Genomic DNA, 22918 nt, shown 5'->3' on the forward strand with positions numbered 1-22918 from the left:
TGGCACCATTGTCGGCTAATTCGACCGGGAGATTTATTGGTGGACCGTGGACAAGCTGCGAGCCCTCGTTTTCATGGCCTGCTGTATATGACTTATATATAGTATCCTCGATATGGCATGGTTTCTACCAGGTTACCTGGATGGACACACGGAGATGTCTTTTCCAAACGAGGCACCTGATACAGCACTAAACAATAAATTTAAAACTTTGAATGCCTAGGATTTGACTATGTCAATTTCTCTTATTGTTCACCATAAACAAGCAAACAGAAGAAATTGCAGAACAGGCAAGCCCTCTGATATGCACCCCTTTAACATCGACCACTGAACAATACTGCACAAGTGGTCTGTAGGGTCGGCCGTAAAATTTCCATGCGACGAGCCTGCTGCCTCCAACCACGCGAACTTCCCGGTAACTCCCATCTTCCATACGCCCCAAACACCTCGTCATGTCGGATTCTGGGGACGAGGCTGATTCGCGAACGGCCTCGGTCGGCGTTCAGCGCTCTGGCAGACGCACCCCCTCTGCCCAGCCTGCACACGACAAGGGCAACTCTCGGCCTGTGAAAAAGCGGCGCCGGGGCAATTCTCGCGCAGATCGCGAAGTGTCCGATTTTGTTCCTCGCGGAGCATCGTTCAGCGCTAATGGGGCCGCACTCAACACACTCGGTCAAGACTCGTTAGAGGATCTAGACGAAACTTCCAGCTCCGGATCGAGCTCCAACTCAGACAGCGACTCCGATGACTCGGATGCACACGATGAACCCGCCCCTGCCAACCCCCATGTGGGCAGCACAGCGCCCGCTATTAGTTGGAACCAGACAAGAAAAAATGTTGTGCGCACCTCATTGGGGAAACGAAAGGCTGAGACTGTGGCTCCGGTCGAGGCCCGAGATCAACCAAAGGTCGCCGAATTGAAAGCTAATGGGATTGTTGCGAACGGCAACGCGGCGAAGAAATTCAAAACAGTCAATGGGACATACTGGCGCAGTCGCAGTGCTTCTGTCTCATCTGAAGGGACGGACGAGGACGTGGAAGAAGGCGAGGTAGATTCGCGGAGCGACTCTGAAGATTCAGACTCCCTGGGCTCGGAAGCTGATGACTCCATTCTGCTCAACATCGGGACAAAGACAGAAGACGGAGTAGATGACTATGACCCAGAGTCTGTTTTCCTCGATGGAAAGCAAATAAATGGTCATACAGACGGGCAGCCTCATGACAACGCTGCCCCTCTGCTCAATTCAGGAGCGACAACAACGGAAACTAAAGAAGATGCGTTCCGGAACTTCTCTCAAAAATACCCCACTGCACCCGTTACACTGATGGACTTGATGAAGGAAGATATGGATATTCAGGCTAAATTTGTGTACTGGGACCGGGATGTCAACGATATTGATCTCCAACTCCCAGTGGGCTGCACTGAATGCCTTCGTCAGGGACACATGGCTGAAGTGTGTCCGACCAAGGAGGTATGTATATCACATCTTCTCTGCCCCGAAAACATTTCGACCATACAGAAGTGTCATAATGAGAAATCATACTAATGGCTTTCAAGTGCGTGCATTGCGAAGCGTGGAACAAACACTCAAGCATATGCTGTCCCTCCTGGCGCAGATGCCAACGCTGCCGCGAACGTGGCCATGATGAATCACAGTGCTCGTCCCCCTTGAAAAGCTCTCCAGCCGAAGTTCCGTGCGATCTGTGCGGCTCCTCGGCCCACGTAGAGTCTCAATGTGACCACCAGTGGAAGTTCCCTATGCGAGAACCCACGACTCAAGCCATCTCCGTCTCCATCTCCTGTGCCCACTGCACGAGTACCAAACATCTGATCGGCGACTGTCCGTCTCTCCGCCAACCCCTCAAATCATCATCGTTTACCCTTAAAGACATCGATCCCTCTACCATCACTAACCTGAACATTGCAAATGGCCCCCCGAAAGGTCCATCCGCGCCAAATCTACCCCCGAAATCTTCGCGCGGCAGAGGCCGTCGCGGAGCACCCGTTCAAGTCTCGTCGTCGGAAAGCGATGATGCGATGTCTCGCAGAGCCCACGGAGGCCGACGGCCTCCCCGCCGCATGGTCGAGGACGCGGGGCCATTCGCTTTGGTAGCGGCGCTGTCCTTGTGCCTAAACCCCCCGATAAGCCCCGAGGCAACCCCCCATCCAAACCGCGTGGTCCACCACCAAGAGGCGGCGGTGGTGGTAGAGGGAGAGGGGCTCGTGGTCGGGGCGGGCGTGGAGGAAAGCCTCGGGGAGGATGATGAACAAAGCCACATTTACGAAATTCAATTCACCTGTACATTTATTTTTATTGTCTGTGATTGGGAGTCATTGGAGGTGTGGGTAGATGTGTTCAGCATTGGAAGGACCGGATTCTTCTTGTACAAGTGCCTACCCAATCTATCAAACACCAATCACGTTCTGACAGATCAGTCTGGCATCAATATTACTTCCCTGGATCTAGAATGGTAGCATTTCTAGCATTCACTCCCCATTATCGTCATTTCTGCGGTAGCCGACAAACCCCTGCTCCAGAATATCGACTAGTTCATCGAGGCGGCTGATGCAGAGGTCCGTATGGGCGTGTTCCTTGAGGTGGCTGTTGCGCTCGTTCAGGAGCAAGACCGTTGCCGCACCTGCTGTGTGCCCGGCGGTCATATCGTCGATGCTATCGCCAACCTGATTGAGGGGAAAAAATCAGTCTGATTCGACCGAGACTCGGTACTCGACGCTCGCGGGAGGACGTACCATGATCAGGCTCTCCGCCCTGTTCGTCAACCCCCACTCGCGCGCAATGTGCAGGATCCCAGCCGGGTCGGGCTTGGGGACCACATTGGGCGTGTCGCGGGTAATGATAGGGAGAAAAATGTGGCTGGGAAGATGGTTCTGGAGGAGATATTGCACGGGTGCCCTGAAATAGGGTCAGCCGATGGCTTACACTGTCGTAGAGGGTCGCTCTAGCACAAGAAAACGACACTTACTCAAAATTTCGGGTGCAGAGCGCACGGGGAAGTTTGCGAGACTGTATATAGTTCATTAATTGGGATAGGCCAGGTTGGGGTTGTTGATCCAGCATTGCGCGCTGTTCCACGGCTTGCACTTTGGAGACGGCCACCGCACGCTCCTCCGGTGTGGGAAGGTCGCGAATATGGTGGAGGATATCGACGGAGCGGTCAATGCCCAGAGCTTCTCTGAGTTCAGGAGTTAGATCGTGATTATCATCTCAAGGTATTTTGCCTGTGGAACAGTGACCGGAATGCCTTCTATGCTGGCGCACAAGGGACCCCGGTACCGCAATTGCTTTGAACTTGCCTCATTTCAGAGAACATATGATGTTGTGGTAGACTTGAATAACGTTAGTAACGTATTTGAAACTGTAGTTTTCCGAGCATGCTTCAGTCGAAGACCGGGAAATCCGAGGTCGGGACAACCTTGATTGTTCTTGACATTCGCAACCCCCAAACCTAAAGTCAAGGAATGAAAGACCGGCTTGAATGCCGATGGGAGAAGACACGTCGATCGAAGCTTGGACCAATTCTTACCATAGAGTACCATCCACGTCAAATATGATGCCCTTCAAGGACGGTGCGTCGGACGCCCGAGCTGGATCAAGCGGAGCAAAGCGCCGTGGACGAAGATGGTGACAATCTGAGATGGCAGACATGATGGCAGGGCGGGTGGCACGGAATGCCAGGCGAGTCATCGAAGATGAGGAGTTGAGGTTGCGGAGATGCCGAGGACCGGGGGATTTGCCATGTTTCCCATGGATCGGCGGGCTCCACTTTTGGGATCGAAGCCCTAACTTGCCAGCTGCCAACTACACCCAACAAGGATCAGGGGATGGACAATCAAAGCTGGTTTCGTCTGGGGAGGACTGAGCTGTGAAGAAGAATCAAGGATTCCTGGCAGTCGGCAACTGATCCCGGATCCAACTTGGAGCTCTTCCAGTTCCATCCACGTGCCCTCGTTGCTCCTTCCAATCTCTTCAACCACTGCACTTGCCGACTATCCCATTCTTACCCATCTGGCTCGCTATTTACCACCTCAAAGGCTCGTCTTACACTTGATTTGAAACCCTCTTCAGGATGTTCCTCTTCCATCCGCTCACCTTCAATGCATCCTCACCATGCCGGTGCTCGTCCACAAGCGCTCTCCACACTCGTACGCCGTCCTCCCTATTTCCCTCCTCACCACAATCTCCCTCGCCGCCGTTCTCTTCTACCTGCAGTTCCTCTACCTCATTTCCTTTGTGCTGCGCCCCTTCTGGCCCTCGCGCTACGATTTCCCGCCCTTCCGCCTGGCCATCGAGCAAGCCGAGCGCATCGCCGTCGACATCCTCCTCGGCATCGTACCCCCGGCAATCTACCGCTCGCCCATGCCCTCCACCCTCCTCCATCATGAAGATCCGCTTGGCCAGCGTCTCACCACCGCTCTACGTGGCTCCCATGCTTGCCTAGACAGCATCCGCAGCGCGCCTCCGCGCATCGTCGATCTGCCTCCGCTGCCCCAATGCTACCCCCCGAGTCCCCCGCCACCCACGCCACACACCCATGAGAACAAATCGCATGCCACGGGTCCTCCGGCGCCCTCTTCGCCAGGTCCAGGCCCTGGCACTGGGCCCGATCTTGCTTCGAAATGCACCCCCTCAGCCTCCGCCCTCTACGACACCGTGAAAAAGAGCAACCCGGCAAACTCCCCGCGGCCGCGCATCTCCCCACCCCTTGAGCCAGCCCTGCTCCTGGCTGAGCAAGTCACGCAGCACGTCACCAAACGCCGCAACGAGCAGCAAGTTGTCGAGATTGTTCAGACTCGCCCCGCGCCACCAGTTCCCGACTCCCCACGCCCCTGCCAGAAGTCGCCGGCTGTGTCATTTGACGGGCCCAGTGAGCCCGGCGTGCTGTCCGCCTCGTCGCACTACACGGACGATTCGACGTCTCTGAATCTCGACGCTGCCCGTGGCGCCAAATGCCGCTCGACGGAGAGTTACCCTGGCAAATTTCCAGTTAGCGAGGGGATGGAGTTTAGTTCGTTGGCGACGGCGGAGTATGCCTTTCGAGAGCGGGGGACGACTTCTGTAAGGCCGTTCTCGGATTATTAGGGTTGATATTGGGGAGTTTGGGGAAAGACGATGAAACGCCATCTTTTGGGTGAGAGGAAGGCGAGGTTGATTCTCCTATTCTTTATGAACGACGGGTGTTTTTGTTGTTGTTGTTGTTGTTGTGAACAGGATGTGTGACGGAGAGAGAATAGTGGCTAAAAGAGGCTGAGGTTCACAATGTTTGTCGTGATGTGTTTGTTGTCCCAGATGGATTGCCGAGAAAAAGGGAAAGAGGAGGAGGGGGAGGCAACCTTTCTATACTTATCCTTGTCTGTCTGTCTCTCGCTCGCATAATGGACGTTTTCCGCAGACCCTTCCAAGCCGCAGCGAGCAGGCGCCGCTGCTGAGACCAGTAGCCCTAATCCGAGTCACCGCCGACTACAGTTAGGCCCGAGTGTTCCCTTCTACTACTGCATTCTCCTTCTCCTCTACCTCAGATCTATCACGTACGAATTTTATCCCACATCATGAGAGACAGACAGGGTTCGTTGGAACTCCTAGACAAAAAAAAGCCATCTTCATTATTGACCGAACGCATACCCTGCCATTTTGGGGAAAGAAGAGGGAGGGGCGGGAGAGAAGCCAACAGAAGCGCGCGGTCCCAGACGCCCCAGTTCGTTCCCCCAAGTTCACACTAGTATCTACAACCCACCGCCACGAGCAAAGAAACCAGTGGAGAAAAAGGAGCTACAAGAAGAGAGACTAGCACTGCACCTGATGCAAGGTAGAGTGAGGAAGAGAGGAAGAGAGAGCCCAAATGAAAGGGACAGGAAAAAGCGACAGACGGGAGTTGAATCAACATGGCATAAGGAGGCTGGCTTGGCCCCACCCATCTCGATGCGTATGAACAAGAAATGCTGAAGGAAGCGGGAGGGATAAAAGGGATAAACAAGAAACAAAGATCACAATATTGCTCAGAGATGAAGTGGGGATGACTGAGAAAATTGGACGATCATGATCATGATGAGAAGAGGCATAGATGATGAGATGATTGAGGGCACGGGCGTCACGGTCGTAAGGAGGCGCGAACGCCGAAGAAAAAAAAACAAAAACACAATTCGTCACAGGATAATAAGAGATGAAAATGGAACAGGAAACAAATAAGCGATGGAAAAGCTCGCTAGAAAGAAATACAACCCGTGGGGGTATTACAATGCTATCTCAATAGTCGTCGTCATAGTCGATCTGCATCGGACTGCCTCGGTAGCGGGTTTTTTTGATGTTGCTGGGGCTGTATGTGCCACTGGATGTTAGCGGCCGTGGGCCCGTGGGTTTGCGCGTTGGCGGAGAGCGGATCGCAGAACTCTAGAAATGAAAATAGAGGCGGTTAGAACGGTGGTAAAATGACAGAAAAATGTGGCTCGTGTATCAAGCTTGAACACAGCTGCGTAAGGGGAGAAACTTACGCGTGAGGCGACGCGGTCGCCATATTTCTGGTCCTCCTCTTCAGGGACCTTGGGGGGTCTCTCGGGCACCAAAGGTCCGTCATCTTTGATCTTTGGGGGACGCGGCGGTCCTGCAGCGCGAGAGCTGGTCTCCGAGTAGCCAGCGTCGGAGATCGGGGAGAGGCGGCTGTTACCACTGAAGCGGTTTTGGTTGGGGTTGACCGCAGACTGGCTTGGGTTGGACCAGTGCTCCGATGCTGGGGATACAGGGGTGGCATACGTTTGCGCCTGCGATTCCAGCTGATTCTGATATCGCCCTGTGGGACCCTGTCGAGGCTGCGGGTGTTGTAGATCAAGGCTACCTCGGTGAGCGCGGTACTTGGGCGCTTCGGAGACCTGGGAGGGGACCAGTGGAGAGGGTGGGCGGTTCTCTTGCTGCTGCGTTTCGTCTAAAGTATAGTTTGATCGAATGCGGTCGTCACCCTGGGGATCAAGATCATAGTAGTCGGCTTTGTAGGCCTCCTCGGAGCCAGAACGAGATATTTCACCCGAGTACGGGCGTTCCTTGCGACCAGGCTGGATGCTGTTGCGGATGTTGTCGCCCATGGAGGAAGCAGTAGTCTTGGACCAGCGAGAGATCTTCGGGAAAATTGAGGAGCTGCTGGATTTGTGCTTTCGGGCCTTCTCCGATGCCTTGGGGGTGGTCTCCGTGCTGCGAGCTCCGGAAGCAACCGCCTTTCGTGGTGGAGTAGAGAGAGGCAATGATCCAGCACGTTCATGTCGAACAGCGGGTTCTTGCACAGGGAGATGTGCAGTGGCATATGGGTCATGCTCATCAATTTCCAAATCATCTTCCTCGTCCTCTTCCGGGACAGTGCTGACGCGCTGATCAGCGGTAGCAGGCCGAGGACTGCTCGCGTATGGAGAGCGACTACCTAACGGAGCACCATTCAGGTCGGCAGTCTCGTAGCCATTGGGGTCAACGCTCGCACGTCGAACAGCAGGAAGGTCCTGGCCCGTTCGCAGAGCCTCAACCTCCTCAAGCAGTTGCTCCAGCATGCCTTCAATCTTCGAGAGATCGTTACCCGATTTCAAACTGAGACCCTTAAGCGCACGTTTGAAAATGTTCTTTCGCTTGGACTGTAGGTCCTCGTCATCTTCCATGTTCAATTGGCGGCTTCGCGAGCCACTGGGGGGCAAGGGTCGAGGGCCACCAAGAGCCTTGTGGGTTCGCTCATGCTGCTTGTCGCTAGAATCCATGAGCATCTCATCTTGCTGCGCAATGAACTTTTTCATCTCCTCGAAAGAGGTGCGCATTTCAGCAGCACTTCGGACCAAAGTGACCAGGATTTCAGTATCTCGGGCATTCCGTTGAGCATCACGCACGGTAAGCTATTGTCAGATGTCAGCTAAGTTATTGCAGGGGATATACAAAGGGGCCTTTTGACTTACGTGATCCATCAGAGCGACAATGTCCTTGGACTGGATTCTTTCGATACCACGACCAGTGGCACTGTCGTAAAGAGGAGAGCTAACGCCATGGGAATAGCCGCTGAAGTGTCGTTGGTGCCCAGCGGTGAATGGGTCATCTGCCTCAGTAGGGCTGTCGAAAGCACCCATACCAGCAGCATCCATGCCTCCGAGGCCTCGGGTGCCTTGCTTGGGAGTGCCAATGCTCGGAGACATAGGGTTCGCGGCTGAAACATAGCCTTCATCCTTTGCACCGGGGGTGTACCGAAGAGCTGACCGGCACGCTGATCAACGAAATAATCATCGCCGCCAAAAATGTTCCGGGCAGTCTCGTAGTACTCTGCATCAAGACCCCGCTGCTGCTCAGAGCCCAGATCCTGTGCTCCGCCTGGTTGGCCCACGGATGCATCATAGTATGGGACTTGGCCGCCCCAGTGGCTTTGAGATGCCTGAGCGACGCCGCCAATTGGGCCTTGGATGATGGACGGGTTGGTATTGATCTCTGACTCGGACTCTTGGCTTCGCTCTTCGTCAGCAAGAGGACTACTCTGAATTCCGCGAGCAGCGGCAGCGACCAAGCCCGCTTCTTCAAGATCTTCGATGGACTGTGTAACACTCTGTGGGGGCGATGTGACCCCCATTCGGCGTGGGAATGATGTCTCATCGATACTGGAGGCCTTTTGAACTTGCTTCAGGGGGCTACCACGGCTGGCGGATTTCTCGGGGCTTCGGCTGCCCGCGCGCTCAAACTCGGTCTGCGAACGGTTGCCAGAGTGGGTTGACTGGGACTCCAGCACGGACGGGTCCATCAGTGAGGCAACTGCAGATTCAACACCCATTGGATGAACGAACTGAGGGTTGGCAGCGACTCCGGTGGCCACGTGCTGACCTTGCTTGACTTTATCCATAAAATCAACCTCGCTATCATCATAGGCCACAGAACGCCTCGACTCCTCATCTTGTCCATAGATATCTTCTTCGGAAGCGCGCCGCGAGTGCTCGTACCCAAGTTCAGGGCCACCTTCGTCATGAAAAGTCCCACTTCGGCTATGGGGACTGACTCCATCGTTGCGGGTAGAACGAGCAAGGTTGGTGCTGGGCGCAGAAGAAAGAGAACCAATCGATAAGCGGCCCTCCAAATCGCGCTGCCCTCCAGCAGCCTGGGACTTTGAGCGTAATTGGCCATCATGGGTTTCAGTCTGGTCACTTGCTACGCTCTGAATAGGACTGAGGGCTCGGCCTGTGGTTTCGTATTGGTCTTCGTGAACGGACTGGTGGCCTGGATGAGCCGCGTCGAGTAAGTTGGCCGCGGCTGCGGCCGCGATAGTCCAGTCGACTTGGTCGCCTCCAGGAGATTGGCTCTTACCACGCAGATCGCGGTCGGAGGTACTATGCATCGAAAGATCGCGCTGAGATTGGTTGCCATGACGCATACCAAGTTCGTATCTTGAGTCCAGGGGAGTGCGTGTCGGAGTGCGAGAGGTGGGCGAAACGAGCTGCCGAGGTGATCCTCGAGTAACGGCACCGTGGGAGATCTTGTATGGATCAGGACTCTCCGTCCGTTCAGAGAGCAGAGAGTCTCTAGTCAATTCGGAGTCTAGCTCGCTGCGCATCGGCATCGGTGGAACATTGTGCCTTTGGAAAACAAGCTCGGTGTCATTGTATCCTTCGATTTTCTTGTCTTGGTCTCTTTCTCCAAGACTAGACTGAGAGTCGTGATGTTTGAGAGATGCTGCCGTCAAGGCTGAGCCTACTCGTCCAGCGGCATGTGCGTCGCGGAGACCCTTGCTCTTCTGCCGGCGAAGTTTGTCTTGCTCGGTTTCTTCTGGTCGGCCCCATTTCACCCAGGCGGCATCGGAGGTTTCGCTGCCTTTGCTAGATTTGCGCTCCTTGGTTTCCTTGGCCCGCGATGCAGGCTCACCTGCCAGTATGATGCCTTCATCTCTGCTATCCTTGTTCAATACTACCATGGGCTTCATTACATCAGGCGCACTTGCGTGTTTTGACAGTCGTCGGCCCAATTCATCTCGAGAACTGGTGGTGGACGAGTAAGATGTCATATCCCGCTCGAACTTAGATTTGTTGTGCATGACCTTTTGATCCTTCTTGAGCTCCTTGAGCTCGGGGAGGATGAGCCGCCGAATGGCATCTTCCACGGTTTCTAGTAGCTTCGGGTTGTTGATCGATGACTTGGAAGCGCCGGAACGGATAGAGTACTGGTCGCCCGACTTGCGGTTGGAAGACACGGCAGAGGTGCTCAATAGACTTGACTCCGGGCTCGGGATAATGTCCTCTTCGTGCCGCTTGCGACGGGACGGCTTTTGTTCCGCATCCAAGTAATCCTTACCGGCACTCCTGCTCTTGCTCTTGCTCTTGCTTTTACTTTTAGACTTGCCACTCGAGGCCTCTTGAGGGGACCCGCTGAGCTTTTCCGCAACTCGATGCGCAATGCGCTCCTTGCTGAGGCTGCGACTGCGTTGTCGGGACGGTGTCTTTAGCAAGTTTTTGTCTTCCCGGATGGAATCGCGCTCGAGGCTCTGGCTGCGTTTGCGCCGGGGGCCTGCGGAGGATGTAGCATCGAGCATGCTGTCTGCCGGCATGGACGAGATATCAGATGAGGCAGGCATGTAGCCGGTGTCGCGGGACACCGCGGAGAGTTCACTTCCTTGATCTCGGTTCACAAATTCAATTTCGACCGGTGGAGCGCGGGACGAATGTTGACCGTCGTCCTCAACCGAATTACTGTCTGTGGCGCTCTGGTCATCCACGGAATCAAGCACCTGTTTCCGCTTGGAGCTGGGCGAGGTGAGAGAGATGCGCCGGGTGTAAGACGGTTTCCGGCCGCTGCCCGATTCGGTGATCTGGATTCGATCCTTGTCCTTGGATTTGCGGGCTCCGGACGGGGTCACCCGAACTCGCACGCTGGGTCGGGATACGACGCCGCCAGAATCCTTCCCGCCCTCGAAATATTCGATCAGGAGGGAGGTCTGGGAGTCCCGATGTGAGTGCGACAGTTTGTCGTCCCGGTCCCGCGGGCGCCGGGTAGAAAGAGTAATGGGCCTGCCGTCGTCAGGGATCGAGTACGACGTCTTGTCTGTGCGGCGAGAAACGTCAGTTGCCAGATCAGTGCCCGTTGTGCTGCCCGTGGCATCGATGATGGATTCTGTGGGAGCGGGAAGGACGGGTCTGCGGGTGTCGACCCCCATGATGGTAGCCGTGGTGGCAAGTGGTGGTCTGGTGGAGACGGGGAGGGAGGGGACTATGGGTTGGGCCTTCAGGATTCTCGTTCTCAGCCCGACAATCGCATACTCCAGGTGAGAGGATGGATACCCGGTGAACGTTGCGGAGAGTCAAGGGAAACAAGAAGAGAAAGGGGCCAGGGGACAGAGGATTGTAATCGGGTGATGTCTTTGTTGGCGATCGGGCGATGATGATGGTGGTCGGGTATTAGGAAGTAGCGGTGGTAGTGCTGGTGGCTGCTAGTGGGGGGAGGGGGGAAGAAGAGGTGTGGAGGGTAGGAATGCCGGAGATCGGACGAGTGGAGAGAGGCAGAGAGGGAGAGAATATGCAAGGAGGAAGAAGGTGGTTTGAGGGATGAAGTTTGAAGCGTACCAGCGCAATCACCCGGGAGTGAAGATGAGGAGGGAAAAAGCAATTGCTATGTGGACCGAGAAAAGGTGCGAAGGTTGGGGTGCACAAGCTTCTCTGCTGATCCCCTCACATGAAAGAGGGCGGAGGGCAAGGGCGAGGAACCTCAATTGGAATTCCCCAGCATGAATGGGGTATTCATCTGGAGCAGAGAAGAGAGAACGAAGAGTCGAGAGGAGAGTACAAGAATAAAGAGTCGAGACAATCTGGAAGGCGAGCCCAGCCTCCCACGAAAAAAGATGGCTGGGAAAGCGCAGGCTTGACGCCGGGCGTTTACAGATTCTACAGGTTCGACAGCTCCCTCAAGCCCACACAGCAAGAACTACATTGCTTCTATGATTATTGAACTCGTTCTTCTAGACGGAAATGAAGCATCGAGAGAGCCAAGGGAACTGGTTTTGGTCTCGGAGAACATGTTTTATCTCACCATGATGTCTGGAGTATATACTACAGAGAACATATGTACCTTGTCCGCTCGATAGTTATTTCCCATGACTCTTCTGATTGCTCGGTACCTTGCAGACAAATGAATAAGATCATTCGTTTATTTAGAAAGTCTCGCTATGCTCAATACCTATAAAACAATACAGGTTGAGGCGCAAAGGTCAGATTTCTCCTGGATGTAAACAAACGAATCCATGGTTGCAGGCGGATCCGGGGATCCGCCGGTGCCGTTCGATCGTTTTGGCCAGTTGACACCGTCGTTCTTGAACCAAGCTATAACTTAAAATCCCCCCACTCGATGGAAACAAACTTATAGACAGAGGGAGAGAGAGATAGAAAAATAGAGATGTAGGGTAGAAGATCCCCTATAGGCCCAGCCCTCATCTCGCTGCCTCGCTGTCTTCAAGGGCGATTCCTTCGATTGGACCTATCGATTCTCGGCGCCTTTCAGCCCCCCGTCACACAAGACCACCACACGGACCTGTGGCCTTCCGCGGGCCCGAGGCGCAAACCGGTTCAACCAGCACACGGTCGCCCCGACGACAAACGGAGCCCGGCCCAATCCCCGCCCCACCACCCCTGGTGTTCCCAATGGAAACCCCGTCATTGGCCCGCGAAGCTGCCAACGCATCCATCTCATCACCCTGGCCACATGTGCCCTACAGACCTCACGGCAACAATGCTGACGGGAACAGCCTGAAGACGAAATCAAAAGCATCGGGGACAAGAGGTCAGACAGAAAAAGGGGCCACTAGGCGCAGGCAACGGTAACCCATGGCGCAGATCGATCCCTCCAGCCAACATGTCCCTTGAAGATAAAGAGGTGGCGGGTACATACAACTTGACCGATAGAATTGCTGTACAGGGATCTGCAGGAATTGCCCTCTCCTCCCCCTAAGGAAAAGGATCCGCCTACACATTCTTACATACTCATACTCGGACGAGTCTGCCAGGGCGTTGAGACATAATTGCCTGTTTCGATTTCTGTGTATATCCTACAGCAGGCCTCGTTCTATCTTTGACGACCTGCACGCCATCATGCAAGTCACGCCCAACGGGATTCCTATCGGGCCTGCTTCTGCGCATACTCTGTATAGTTATGTCTCGACAGATGCTGGGTTCTCGTCGCTTCCTCCTGTCGCTGCTATTAATTCCTTGCTTCATCCCTGTCTGGCAACAAACGTGATCCAAGAGCATTGGGAATCGATGATCGTATCTACTTCTACCAGTAGGCTATTTTGACCTATGAGCTGCCCTTACCCCCTTCTCTGCCTTTTATTTTGGTTGTAGTAAAGATTTCCCGGGGGGAATACAGAAGCTCGTATGCAACGGTTAAACCGTGAATCTTAAGCATTGTTGAAATATATATACTCGCTGAATGTTTGGAATATGCCTTGCTTCACAGCTTGTTGACAACGTTCGGTCCTTCCCACGTGGTGGAATGGGGACCAAGCCGGATACTCGGAACGTTTGTTCCACATGGCAAGAAGGTTTGGGAGGCGTACATTCCAGAGTACGGCGTCGACGGCATGGAAGGGTTGCCCGATGGGAGGCAACTCGAACACAACACTCCAGACTGCCACACCTATCAGACATTCGCAAGCAGATACCACATATGTATTCAATCCAGGGAGAATCGGATAGGACTTTGAAGGAGCTAGCTCATCTCCTAGCAGTCAAGAGTTGATTGCATCTCCAACTCCTAGTACAAAGCTACGGAGCATACGCGATGCAGGAAAAGCGAATGATAAGAAGCGAACGGGGTCCACAAAAAAGCACAAAAAGAACAGAAGAAAATAGTAATAATATATGTATATCTACACTCATAAAAACGCCGGTAAATCCCCAACATGAAGATGCAGACCATTCGACAGACACTTTTACCCCCTCTCTCCGTCATGGGGAGAAGAGGGGAGTGGAAACTCCACTTCTTGAACGTTCATACATTTTCCCAGAACACTGAACTCGCACTTCGGCTAGTCGTCGTACTTCCGCTTGAACTTCAGGCCTTTGCCCCCCTTGGGCTGGCTGCCATATGTCCGGCGGCCTTGCTGCTCCTGCTTCTTGTCCCGGCCCATGCTGGCACCAAGCTGGATGTCGATGCGCGGCGGGGCAGAGAAGCCGAAGCCCTTGGCCACCTTGACGAGGTCAAGCTTATGCACGTCGAAGACGGAGCGGAGCGAGTGCGAGGCGTACGCCTGCAGGTATGACCGGTAGCCATCCTTGGCGGACTGTGTGGGTAATGGAGTTAGCCATGCGTGCTGAGAGCCGATCGGAAATGGAAAGGGACAGGAAGGGGAAAGAGAAAGAGAATGGGAAGAGAAGAAAAAGTGAGGGGGTAAGGGTAATGTGCTTACCTTGTTGAGATAGTAGTTCTGGGCAATAAGCTTCTCCAACTGAGACTGCACGTTGACGATCTTCGAGGAGGGGAACTCGAACTCGACGACGGGGACACGCGCCTCCTTGAGATGCTTCAGGAAGCCAACCTCAGACGGCTGCAGGAACATCAGACTGCGGCCCTTGCTGTTGGCACCACGGGCAGTACGGCCGACACGGTGAATATAATCACGGGGGTCATCTGGAGGGTCGAACTGGATAATCCAGTCGACAGCGGGGATCTGGAACACAGATTGTCAGCTGGAAAAGAAAAAAAAACCCCTAGGGTGATTGAAACAAAAGAGAGGCTCAAGACATACATCAAGACCACGGGCAGCAACATCGGTACAGATCAGAGTGCCCTGCTTGGCATTGCAGAACTCGAAGAAGGTGTTGGTGCGCTTCTGCTGCTTTTGCTTGCCGTGCAATTCCAGAACGGGCAGGTCGATGTAGTTCAACAGCTCAGCATGGTACTTCACGCAGTTGCAACTGGAGAAAAAGACAATGATCTTCTTCTTCAGGTTGCGCTTGAGGAACGAAAACAGGAGTAGGAAGCGCTTGTCGGCCTCACAGATTACATAGCCTTGTTCCAGACCCTCCACGGTGCTGTGCTCCTTGCGGTGATCCACGTTGATGTAGAGCGGACCGGCGCGCAGCGATATCCGAGCCAAATCCTCGACTTTGGTGGTCTGGGTAGCAGAGAAGAGCATGGTCTGGCGCTCCTCAGAGGGCAGGATCTTCACGATCTGGCGCATCTCATCCTCGAAACCGACTTCGAGAATTCGATCGGCCTCGTCGATGACGAGGGTCTTCAGGTTCTTGAACACAAAACCTTGGGTGTTTTGAAGGTGATCGAGCAGACGTCCGGGAGTCGCAATGAGCAAGTTGACACCCTTTGCCAGCTTGTCGGCCTCGGCGCGGCGGTTGGCACCACCAATGACAATACCATAAGTCTGGGAGTGGTGCGCCATCAGTTCACGAGCGACACCGAAAATCTGCAGAGCCAATTCACGGGTGGGAGAGACCACCAGGACACCGGTGCCGTTTCTCGGCTTGAAGCGCAAGGCGCTGAGCATCTCGACGGCGGGGATCAGGAAGGACAGCGTCTTGCCGGAGCCGGTCTTCGCAGCACCCAAAACATCACGTCCGGCCAGCAGCGGGGGAATGGTGCGTTGCTGGATTTCGGTCATTGTCTCAAAGCCCATATCCTGGATACCCTTCATGGTCTTCTCCGACAGGTTCAACTCGGTAAACTTCTGCAGCACACCCTCAGTCTGAGGCAGACGGACTTCATCCAGGGTAGGCAGATCCGCGCCCTCGCCATTGACGGATTCAGTCTCCTCATCGCTGCCCTCATTGTCACTTTCCTCCTTGTCCTCAATCTCTTCAATATCCTCGTCGTCGCTTTCCTCGTCGTCGCTGGGCGTAGGGCTGACCTTGCGCTTCTTGTTCGACTTTTCAGCCGAAGGCTTGGGTGAAGGAACGGCCTTCTTTGCCTTCACAGCTGGGCTCGACTTAGCCTCGACGGGCTTGGGAGCCTCGTCATTATCTCCGGTGGAGCGGGCGCCGTGCTTCCTCTTCCGCTTCTTCGTGATGGACTTTGCGGTGTCCACGGGGCCGGGCATCGTGCTGCTTGATCTCACAAGAGATAATCAGTGGTTCAAGCAGAAGAGATGCAAAGGAGCCGGTGAGAAATCCAGCGGTGTAGGAATCGATCGACGGTGTTTTGATCGACGAGGTTATCGCGGCGGAAAATCGGCCTGCTACTTTTTTTTTCTGGACGGTGAAAATCGGCAGAATCTCCACAGTCACGTGTTGATAGGACGGGTGGTCCATTTTATCGCCATTTTATTCAGGCATTCAACAAAAGGCTCGGCCGGGCCTCTCTCACCCTCAGATTTCAACACGGCCACTGCCATTGAATTCAGAACGCTCCGGATCTATAATATGTTTTTTTTTTCGAGAAAATCGTACAGTAGCTCGCCAAAAATTCGTCAGCAGTGGGGTTGAGGTTGAATTATCAGCCACTCAACTGCTCCCCCCCCCTGATTTTGGTCAATGCGTCTCACAAGCTTCTTGTCTGTTGACCTACATACGTGGACTCTATGTAATGAGTATCTCAAGAATACAAAAAAGCTGCTTAGAAAATAACGACAATGCCTCCTAGACGCTGCAGTCCGGGTCAATTCAGTTCCGGATGGAGATAGGTGCAGCGTCATGCCTTGGAGAACCATTGCACGTCCCTTTTGTGTCCACAACAGCAACCCGTCTCAGGCCAAGGACTTAAGTCTGCTTCAGTGCATACTGGGACTGGACAGAGGGAGAGAGGGTATCGGTATCCCTTCAAGTGAGCTGACGAACAGGTACCAAACTTGAATACACGCTGACTGACTTGGAAGTAGTATCTTGAATTTCCAGAGACCATAGGATCATGATGTTAATTAGCTACTGGCCCTTTGGACTATGCCGATGGAGACAGAGTAAGTGTAGCCGAATAGTTCCAACCTTCCTGCAGCCTCCTGACAGCATAGCCAATAGCCCACAATAGCTCACCCGTCGGTGAGCTACGACGACAGGTGAGCTAGGTGAGACACGCAAGACATTGGGCAATTCTGGTCCACCCTGGCGGTAAACAGCCCACATGGGCCTATAATCATTCATAACAGGGAGCAAGAGAAGAGACGCTGGCATACATACATAGATCTCGGGCGGTAGCGGCTCCTGATGCAGTTTTCTTTCACTCTACAGCCAATCATCTAACGGGGAGGAGCTTGCAGAGCAGAAATTTTAGAGCAAGTTTCACTTCAAGCGAATCAGAGCCGAGGACCGCGAACGCACAATTTAAAGCCGGGCCACTTCTTGGAGCGTGAACGAAACCCCCGCCAGTCAGCGGAAGTAAGCCACGCAACCCAAAAAACCCTGATCCAAAAATAGTGCACGGCCACCCATGGATCCCGCACAGTGACAGTCCGGGTTCAGAGACCACTGTACTGATCAGGATTCGCGGGAAGACGCTGGATTCGATGTCTACTTGAGACAACAATTTATGATTCGAAAATGGAGGTATCCTTTGGCACCCATTGATGGTATTGATGGCGTGCGACAGAAACTAGAGCCTGGACGGCACAGGCAAGTCATGACGCGCACTCCAACATGATGATCACTCATTGATCAACCGATCAACCGCTTCCCGGTGTTCACGGATGGCCAGGATACTGGTACGCACGGTATTTTCAGGCAGGATCAACTACTTTCTAAGCACTAACAGCAAAGTATAAAAGCCGCCCTATATTGGTCAATACTAATGTTGGGAGTTGTAGATCTAAGACATGATGCTTATGTGTTGGTTGGATAACATGAATTTGATAATTACCATTTACCGAGTACAGAGGATGGAGTAAACGCATCTCTTTACACCAAGTGTGACAGAAGAGGCGATCATAGTCAAATCAATATGTATACTAGCTGTCAGTGCACGTGGATGAAGATCCTGTCAGAGATTCTCTCAGATATCTGAAACATGGTGTGCTGATTCAAAATCGTCACAAAACGAACGGTAAGAATGCTCATTGAGCCAAAACTACTCCACCGTTCTGGGCGGGCACCAAGGGAGGCTGTGCAAACGCTAAAGCACCGAGAGATTAAACTTGCGACCGTAGATCAGTGCTCGTTTGCTGGTGGCTTCGAGCCCTCTAGCCAGCAGAATTCTTCAAAAATGGCCCTAAATAATTGGATTTATTGCTTGTAGCAGAATGATGTAGGAGAAATCAGCCTTTCGCTGTGATCCGATGATACAGAGTAGTCCCGATTTCTCCGCATTGATGGCATCGGGCAAGGGTCCTCTTTGGATTCCTGGGTTGGGCGCCCGAAGCGCCGAAGGTACAGTACATACCTTGGTGGTATACCATTGATATTAAATACATATGAAATACCAGCTCGCTCTAAAGCTGGGCATTAGATGCAGGCAGTGGGAAAACTACATGGATGATACATCGGAAACGAACAGGCTCAGAATAGCATAGCCTTGTATCGGCCCAGTACTCCTCTATCGAGTCCGAGAGGTCGTCAGCCCCCCTTGCTCGACTCAGGGGTACGGGGGTTTACGACTATACGCGCCCCCTCCCCCTTAAAGGAAAGAGGTTGTTCAGGCTGTCTGTCCCTGATGCAGCCAGGCAGACAAGATACAACCCATTTCCTGCTTACAATACAGAGGACCAATCTCGAATGGATCGCCCCTCTCACGGCGCTGCACTCAATACCCCATTGGATGTACCACAGCAAATGACGAGATGATGTGCACACCAGGGCACCTCGCACGGCCATTCAGAAACTTTCCCCGGGAACAGTATTGGCAGACTGCTTCCTGGAGGTAACGATGTGCAGTCCCTCCACTATGCCAGCCTTCGTAGCCCAGTCACTGGGCGTGGTGACGCTCCCCACAGCTGGGGAGGCAACTGGACCTGTGGTACGGGTGATGAGATAATCCCATCTCTGGAAGTCCAGCGCCCAGAGGTTGTGCCCAGAGGTGCCCAGAAGGACCCGCTGGAACCCGCCACGATCCATCCACCGCTTCCGGGGCCCAGAACCTCTCCCGAGAGGACGCGCGTGCAGAGAAGGATGTGGTTCAGTCGTTCAACATCAGGGAGATATCAGAATGTGTGTAGAGAGGTCAAGCTCGACAGGGCCGGAGCACCTGCTGTGCATGTGCGATGTTCATGTGCTGTCTGGGGCAGATGACTGGCCGGGGACAGGACGAGAAGTCTTGTTAGTATAGTATTTTCTAAAGATGGAAATGCCACAGGGACCGGCTCCAGCGCCCAAAAACCATGGCCGAACCAAAATTACCGAAATGACCGTGGTTCCGTGCAGGGGGCCTGGGCTGGGCAAGGGCAGCGACCCGTCCATACCATACCATACCCCCTCCGCCGTCTGTCCGTCCAGTGGCTCCCTCTTTCCCGAAACCAAAATAGGTTGCGCTCTGTATTTGGTACCATACCACATTCCCACATTCTTGACCCGCCAGTCCCTGAGACACCGTACGAACGTAAGACGGTAAGTCCGTGTGACGGAGAGGCAAATCGCTCCCTCCTCCATCCTCACCTCCCTTTGTACCTGGGAATCCTCTCTCTTCTTCATCCTCTTGGCCATACTGTGTGTGTCGCCTTTCCGCTCGCTCCCCCAACGGACATCGCTTTCCGTCCTCTGACCAACCCATTATCTTCCTCTCTTCGACCTGCGCGACCCCGTCCACTTCCACTACTTCACTTCGAACTCCCGCTCCCCCCCCGGACCTAGCTCTTCAACTCTGGCAGCAATTTGCTTCGTCGCCTTTTCTCACTCGCTTTAGGACTCGTCTGTCCACCGACTCTCATTCAAATCCAATTTGTTCTCAAACGCCTATCTCGCTCGCATAGCCGCTCGCTCGTCTTCACCCCCGACAGTTGATCCGTTCGGCCACCAAATCTCCAATGACGCTGTGAAGAAAGCCACGGCCCCCCTCCCCCCCCCCCAAAAGCCCTCGTTCCTGCATCACGAATCTCCCCAATCCGAACAAACGGATTGCTCACTACGGATCGCTTTTGCGTCCTCTTGGAATTCTACGCGGACTCCACTATCTCCGCCGACCACTCGGCCGCGCTGCGAGACTTTCCGCATCCGGCGGCGCTGGCAACGTGGTACTCGGGAGAACCGCTCTGACATCCGCCGTCATCTCCGACCCCTCCGATCATTCGACTCCTCGTTCTTCCTCTCATTTGACTTCTTCCTGGGATTGACCGATCTTCTTTCCATTGCGATCGCCAATCCGCCATCATGAGGTTGATACCACTTCTCACCCTATTCGTCGCCTTCCTGGCACCGCTGGCATCCGCCGTCAGGTACCTCGAATCCAATGCGCTCAACGTTTGTATGGAGAGTAGCAATTTCACAGCCACCTACTTCAACGTCATTTTCTACCCTGGAAACAACACGCTCACCATCAGCTTCGATGGTGTTTCATACATCTCCGGCAAGGTCGAGGCGGAGATGACTCTGACGGCTTATGGCTACAAGGCTTACTCGAGCACCATCGACCCTTGCTCAATTTCGGGCATGGGCATGTGTCCGATGTCCCCCGGTCCCATTGACCTGGGCCCTGTTTCGCTCTCTCTCCCCGACGGCACGTCCGATCAGGTCCCAGGTATCGCCTACACCGTCCCCGATCTCGATGCGAATGTCCAGATCGTCATCAAGACGAAAAGCACGGGCGAGAAGATTGCCTGTGTGGAGGCATCGCTTTCCAACGGTAAGACGGTTTACCAGTTAGGTGTTGCATGGACGACTGCCATCATCTCCGGCTTGGGTCTTGCAGCCTCTGCCATTACCTCCGGCTTGGGTCACTCCAATACCGCTGCTCACGTGGCAGCAAATGCTCTCTCACTCTTCGGCTTCATGCAATCGCAGGCCATAATTGGCATGACCTCAGTTCATATGCCGCCAATTGTTGAAGCGTGGACCCAGAACTTCCAGTGGAGTATGGGTATCATCCATGTTGGCTTTTTGCAAACGATCTGCACTTGGTATCAACGTGCGACAGGCGGTACGCCTTCGACGGTCTTGTCCGAGCTGAGTGACACTTCGGTCGAAGTGCTGAGACGCCGTAAGCGTGATGTGGTCGACCCGGCAGTTTCGCTCATGCGGCGAGGGATGTCCGCTCTCTCGAAACGTGCATCCTCCACCCAGCAGCTCGAGGTCGTCCGAGGTATCAACCGTGTTGGCTTCAAGGCCAACATTGAAGAGACCAACATTTTTTTGACAGGTCTCATTTTCTTCGTCGTTTTCGTCTGCATCGTTATCATCATCGTCGCCTCCTTCAAGGGCATCTGCGAGTTACTAGTGAAGCATGGCAAGATGAAGAGTGACAAGTTTCAAGACTTCCGTAACGGATGGAAAGTCGTCACTCGCGGCATTCTGTTCCGACTGACTCTGATCGGTTTCCCCCAAATGTGTGTCCTTTGCCTGTGGGAATTCACCCGGCGTGACTCGGCCGCGGAGGTCGTTCTCGCCGTGGCCATGATCCTGTCTCTCCTTGTCGCGTTGGGCTGGGCCGCCCAGAAGGTCATTCGCTTGGCCAAGCGTTCGGTTACCATGCACAAGAATCCGGCTTACATCCTTTATTCCGATCCGTCCTGCCTGAACAAATGGGGCTTCCTCTATGTCCAGTACCGAGCTACCGCATACTACTTTGTGGTGCCTTATCTGGTCTACGTTCTCATCAAGGGTATGTTCATCGGTCTTAGCCAGGAAGCCCCTGTCGTTCAGACCGTGGCCCTGGTTATCCTGGAGGCTGCTATGTTGGTCGGTGTCTGTGTGCTGCGTCCGTGGATGGACAAGAAGACCAATATCTACAACATCTCGATTGCTGTGGTCAACTTCCTCAACGTCATTTTCCTCCTCGTATTTTCTGATGTCTTCAACCCGCCAGGCATGATGATTGGTGTCATGGGCGTGGTCTTTTTCGTGTACAATGCTGTTTTCGCGACTGTTCTGCTCATTCTTGTCCTGATTGCCTCTGGTTACGCCATATTTTCGAAGAATCCGGATACCCGCTATCAACCGATGCGCGATGACCGTGGCTCTTTCATCAAGTCGCAAACTCAGCTTACTACCGAGCTGGATGCGCTTGGTGCCACTGCCCGCGGTGATGTCAAGTCAGGCCAATATCACCAGAACCCGTTCGATGATGACTCGGCTTCTATCTCTAGTGGAAATGGTGCCACGCTTGGCCACCACCACAACAATTTGGATGCAGCCAATGCTCCTCACAATATGGCTCGTGGGCCGCCCTCGCCTGTCGACCCATCAGTACCTCTCTTCCCCAGCAATGCCTCCGCCAACCGTGGCCCCCCCTCCAGGATACGATAATATCAGTCGATCTGCTTCGCCGTCGCTGCGGAACTATGACAACGCCCCCGTTGGCGCATCCGCCTTGGCAACCAACTACCGCGCCCAAAATAACTCAAGCCCATGGCAACGAGGAGCTGGTTATGACCATTAGGCAATGGCCGCATTGGTTTCCTCCTGATTTTATTTTCCAACTGAGATGAAGATATGTGATTTTTAGCGTGGGATAGCGATGGTGTATGATTCTTCTCCATTCGCCGTCCCTTTGGGTCTGGTATCTTTTTGCCTTTTTGAATCTCTGTGCTAAGTGCGCTTTTTATCGCTGCCCATTTCGTGGCTCTCCTGAAACTACACCATTCTCCTTGTTACTTTTTCTCTTCTTCAATCCACCCTCGACATGTAGTCGGTAGGTGCGATTATACACTTTTTTTCACTACCTTTTTTTCACGTTTCTTTACTTTCCCTCTCCCTCCCTCATTACCCTTCTTCTCCTTTCTTTTTCAAAACCACTTCTCTTCCTCCCAATAGGAGGGGTTTATTCACCTTCGCGGTCGACCTGTATTCTCTTGACACCCCTTTTTTTCCTTTTCGTCTTGTTTCGTCTCTTGCTACAAC

The 22918-nt window shown here is 53.7% G+C and overlaps 6 protein-coding genes across 6 annotated transcripts; 3 read left to right on the plus strand and 3 right to left on the minus strand.

Moving 5' to 3' along the window:
* Positions 1-449: 449 nt before the first annotated feature.
* Positions 450-2473, plus strand: N7462_007868 (zinc knuckle domain protein; the record flags this gene model as incomplete). Its single annotated transcript, XM_057079586.1, has 2 exons — positions 450-1469; positions 1556-2473. 2 exons carry the CDS (start codon positions 450-452, stop codon positions 2471-2473), a joined length of 1938 nt encoding a protein of 645 aa, XP_056932256.1.
* Positions 2474-2485: 12 nt separating this feature from the next.
* On the minus strand, positions 2486-3704 carry N7462_007869 (putative haloacid dehalogenase-like hydrolase; the record flags this gene model as incomplete). Its single annotated transcript, XM_057079587.1, has 5 exons — positions 2486-2680; positions 2750-2912; positions 2983-3223; positions 3279-3346; positions 3544-3704. The coding sequence occupies 5 exons, from the start codon at positions 3702-3704 to the stop codon at positions 2486-2488; spliced, it is 828 nt and encodes a 275-aa protein (XP_056932257.1).
* Positions 3705-4127: 423 nt separating this feature from the next.
* N7462_007870 (uncharacterized protein) lies at positions 4128-5099 on the plus strand (the record flags this gene model as incomplete). Its single annotated transcript, XM_057079588.1, has 1 exon — positions 4128-5099. One exon carries the CDS (start codon positions 4128-4130, stop codon positions 5097-5099), a length of 972 nt encoding a protein of 323 aa, XP_056932258.1.
* Positions 5100-6260: 1161 nt separating this feature from the next.
* Positions 6261-11160, minus strand: N7462_007871 (uncharacterized protein; the record flags this gene model as incomplete). The annotated part of the gene is made up of 4 exons (XM_057079589.1): positions 6261-6404; positions 6506-7876; positions 7937-8181; positions 8232-11160. The coding sequence occupies 4 exons, from the start codon at positions 11158-11160 to the stop codon at positions 6261-6263; spliced, it is 4689 nt and encodes a 1562-aa protein (XP_056932259.1).
* Positions 11161-14022: 2862 nt separating this feature from the next.
* On the minus strand, positions 14023-16047 carry has1 (ATP-dependent RNA helicase HAS1; the record flags this gene model as incomplete). The annotated part of the gene is made up of 3 exons (XM_057079590.1): positions 14023-14277; positions 14404-14664; positions 14743-16047. The coding sequence occupies 3 exons, from the start codon at positions 16045-16047 to the stop codon at positions 14023-14025; spliced, it is 1821 nt and encodes a 606-aa protein (XP_056932260.1).
* A 4186-nt stretch (positions 16048-20233) lies between these two features.
* N7462_007873 (transient receptor potential ion channel family protein) lies at positions 20234-22324 on the plus strand (the record flags this gene model as incomplete). Its single annotated transcript, XM_057079591.1, has 1 exon — positions 20234-22324. The coding sequence occupies one exon, from the start codon at positions 20234-20236 to the stop codon at positions 22322-22324; it is 2091 nt and encodes a 696-aa protein (XP_056932261.1).
* Positions 22325-22918: the final 594 nt, after the last annotated feature.

The sequence above is a fragment of the Penicillium macrosclerotiorum genome (genome assembly GCF_028827735.1).
Source record: "Penicillium macrosclerotiorum strain IBT 26536 chromosome Unknown utg000007l_segment0_segment0, whole genome shotgun sequence".
Classification (NCBI taxonomy): domain Eukaryota; kingdom Fungi; phylum Ascomycota; class Eurotiomycetes; order Eurotiales; family Aspergillaceae; genus Penicillium; species Penicillium macrosclerotiorum.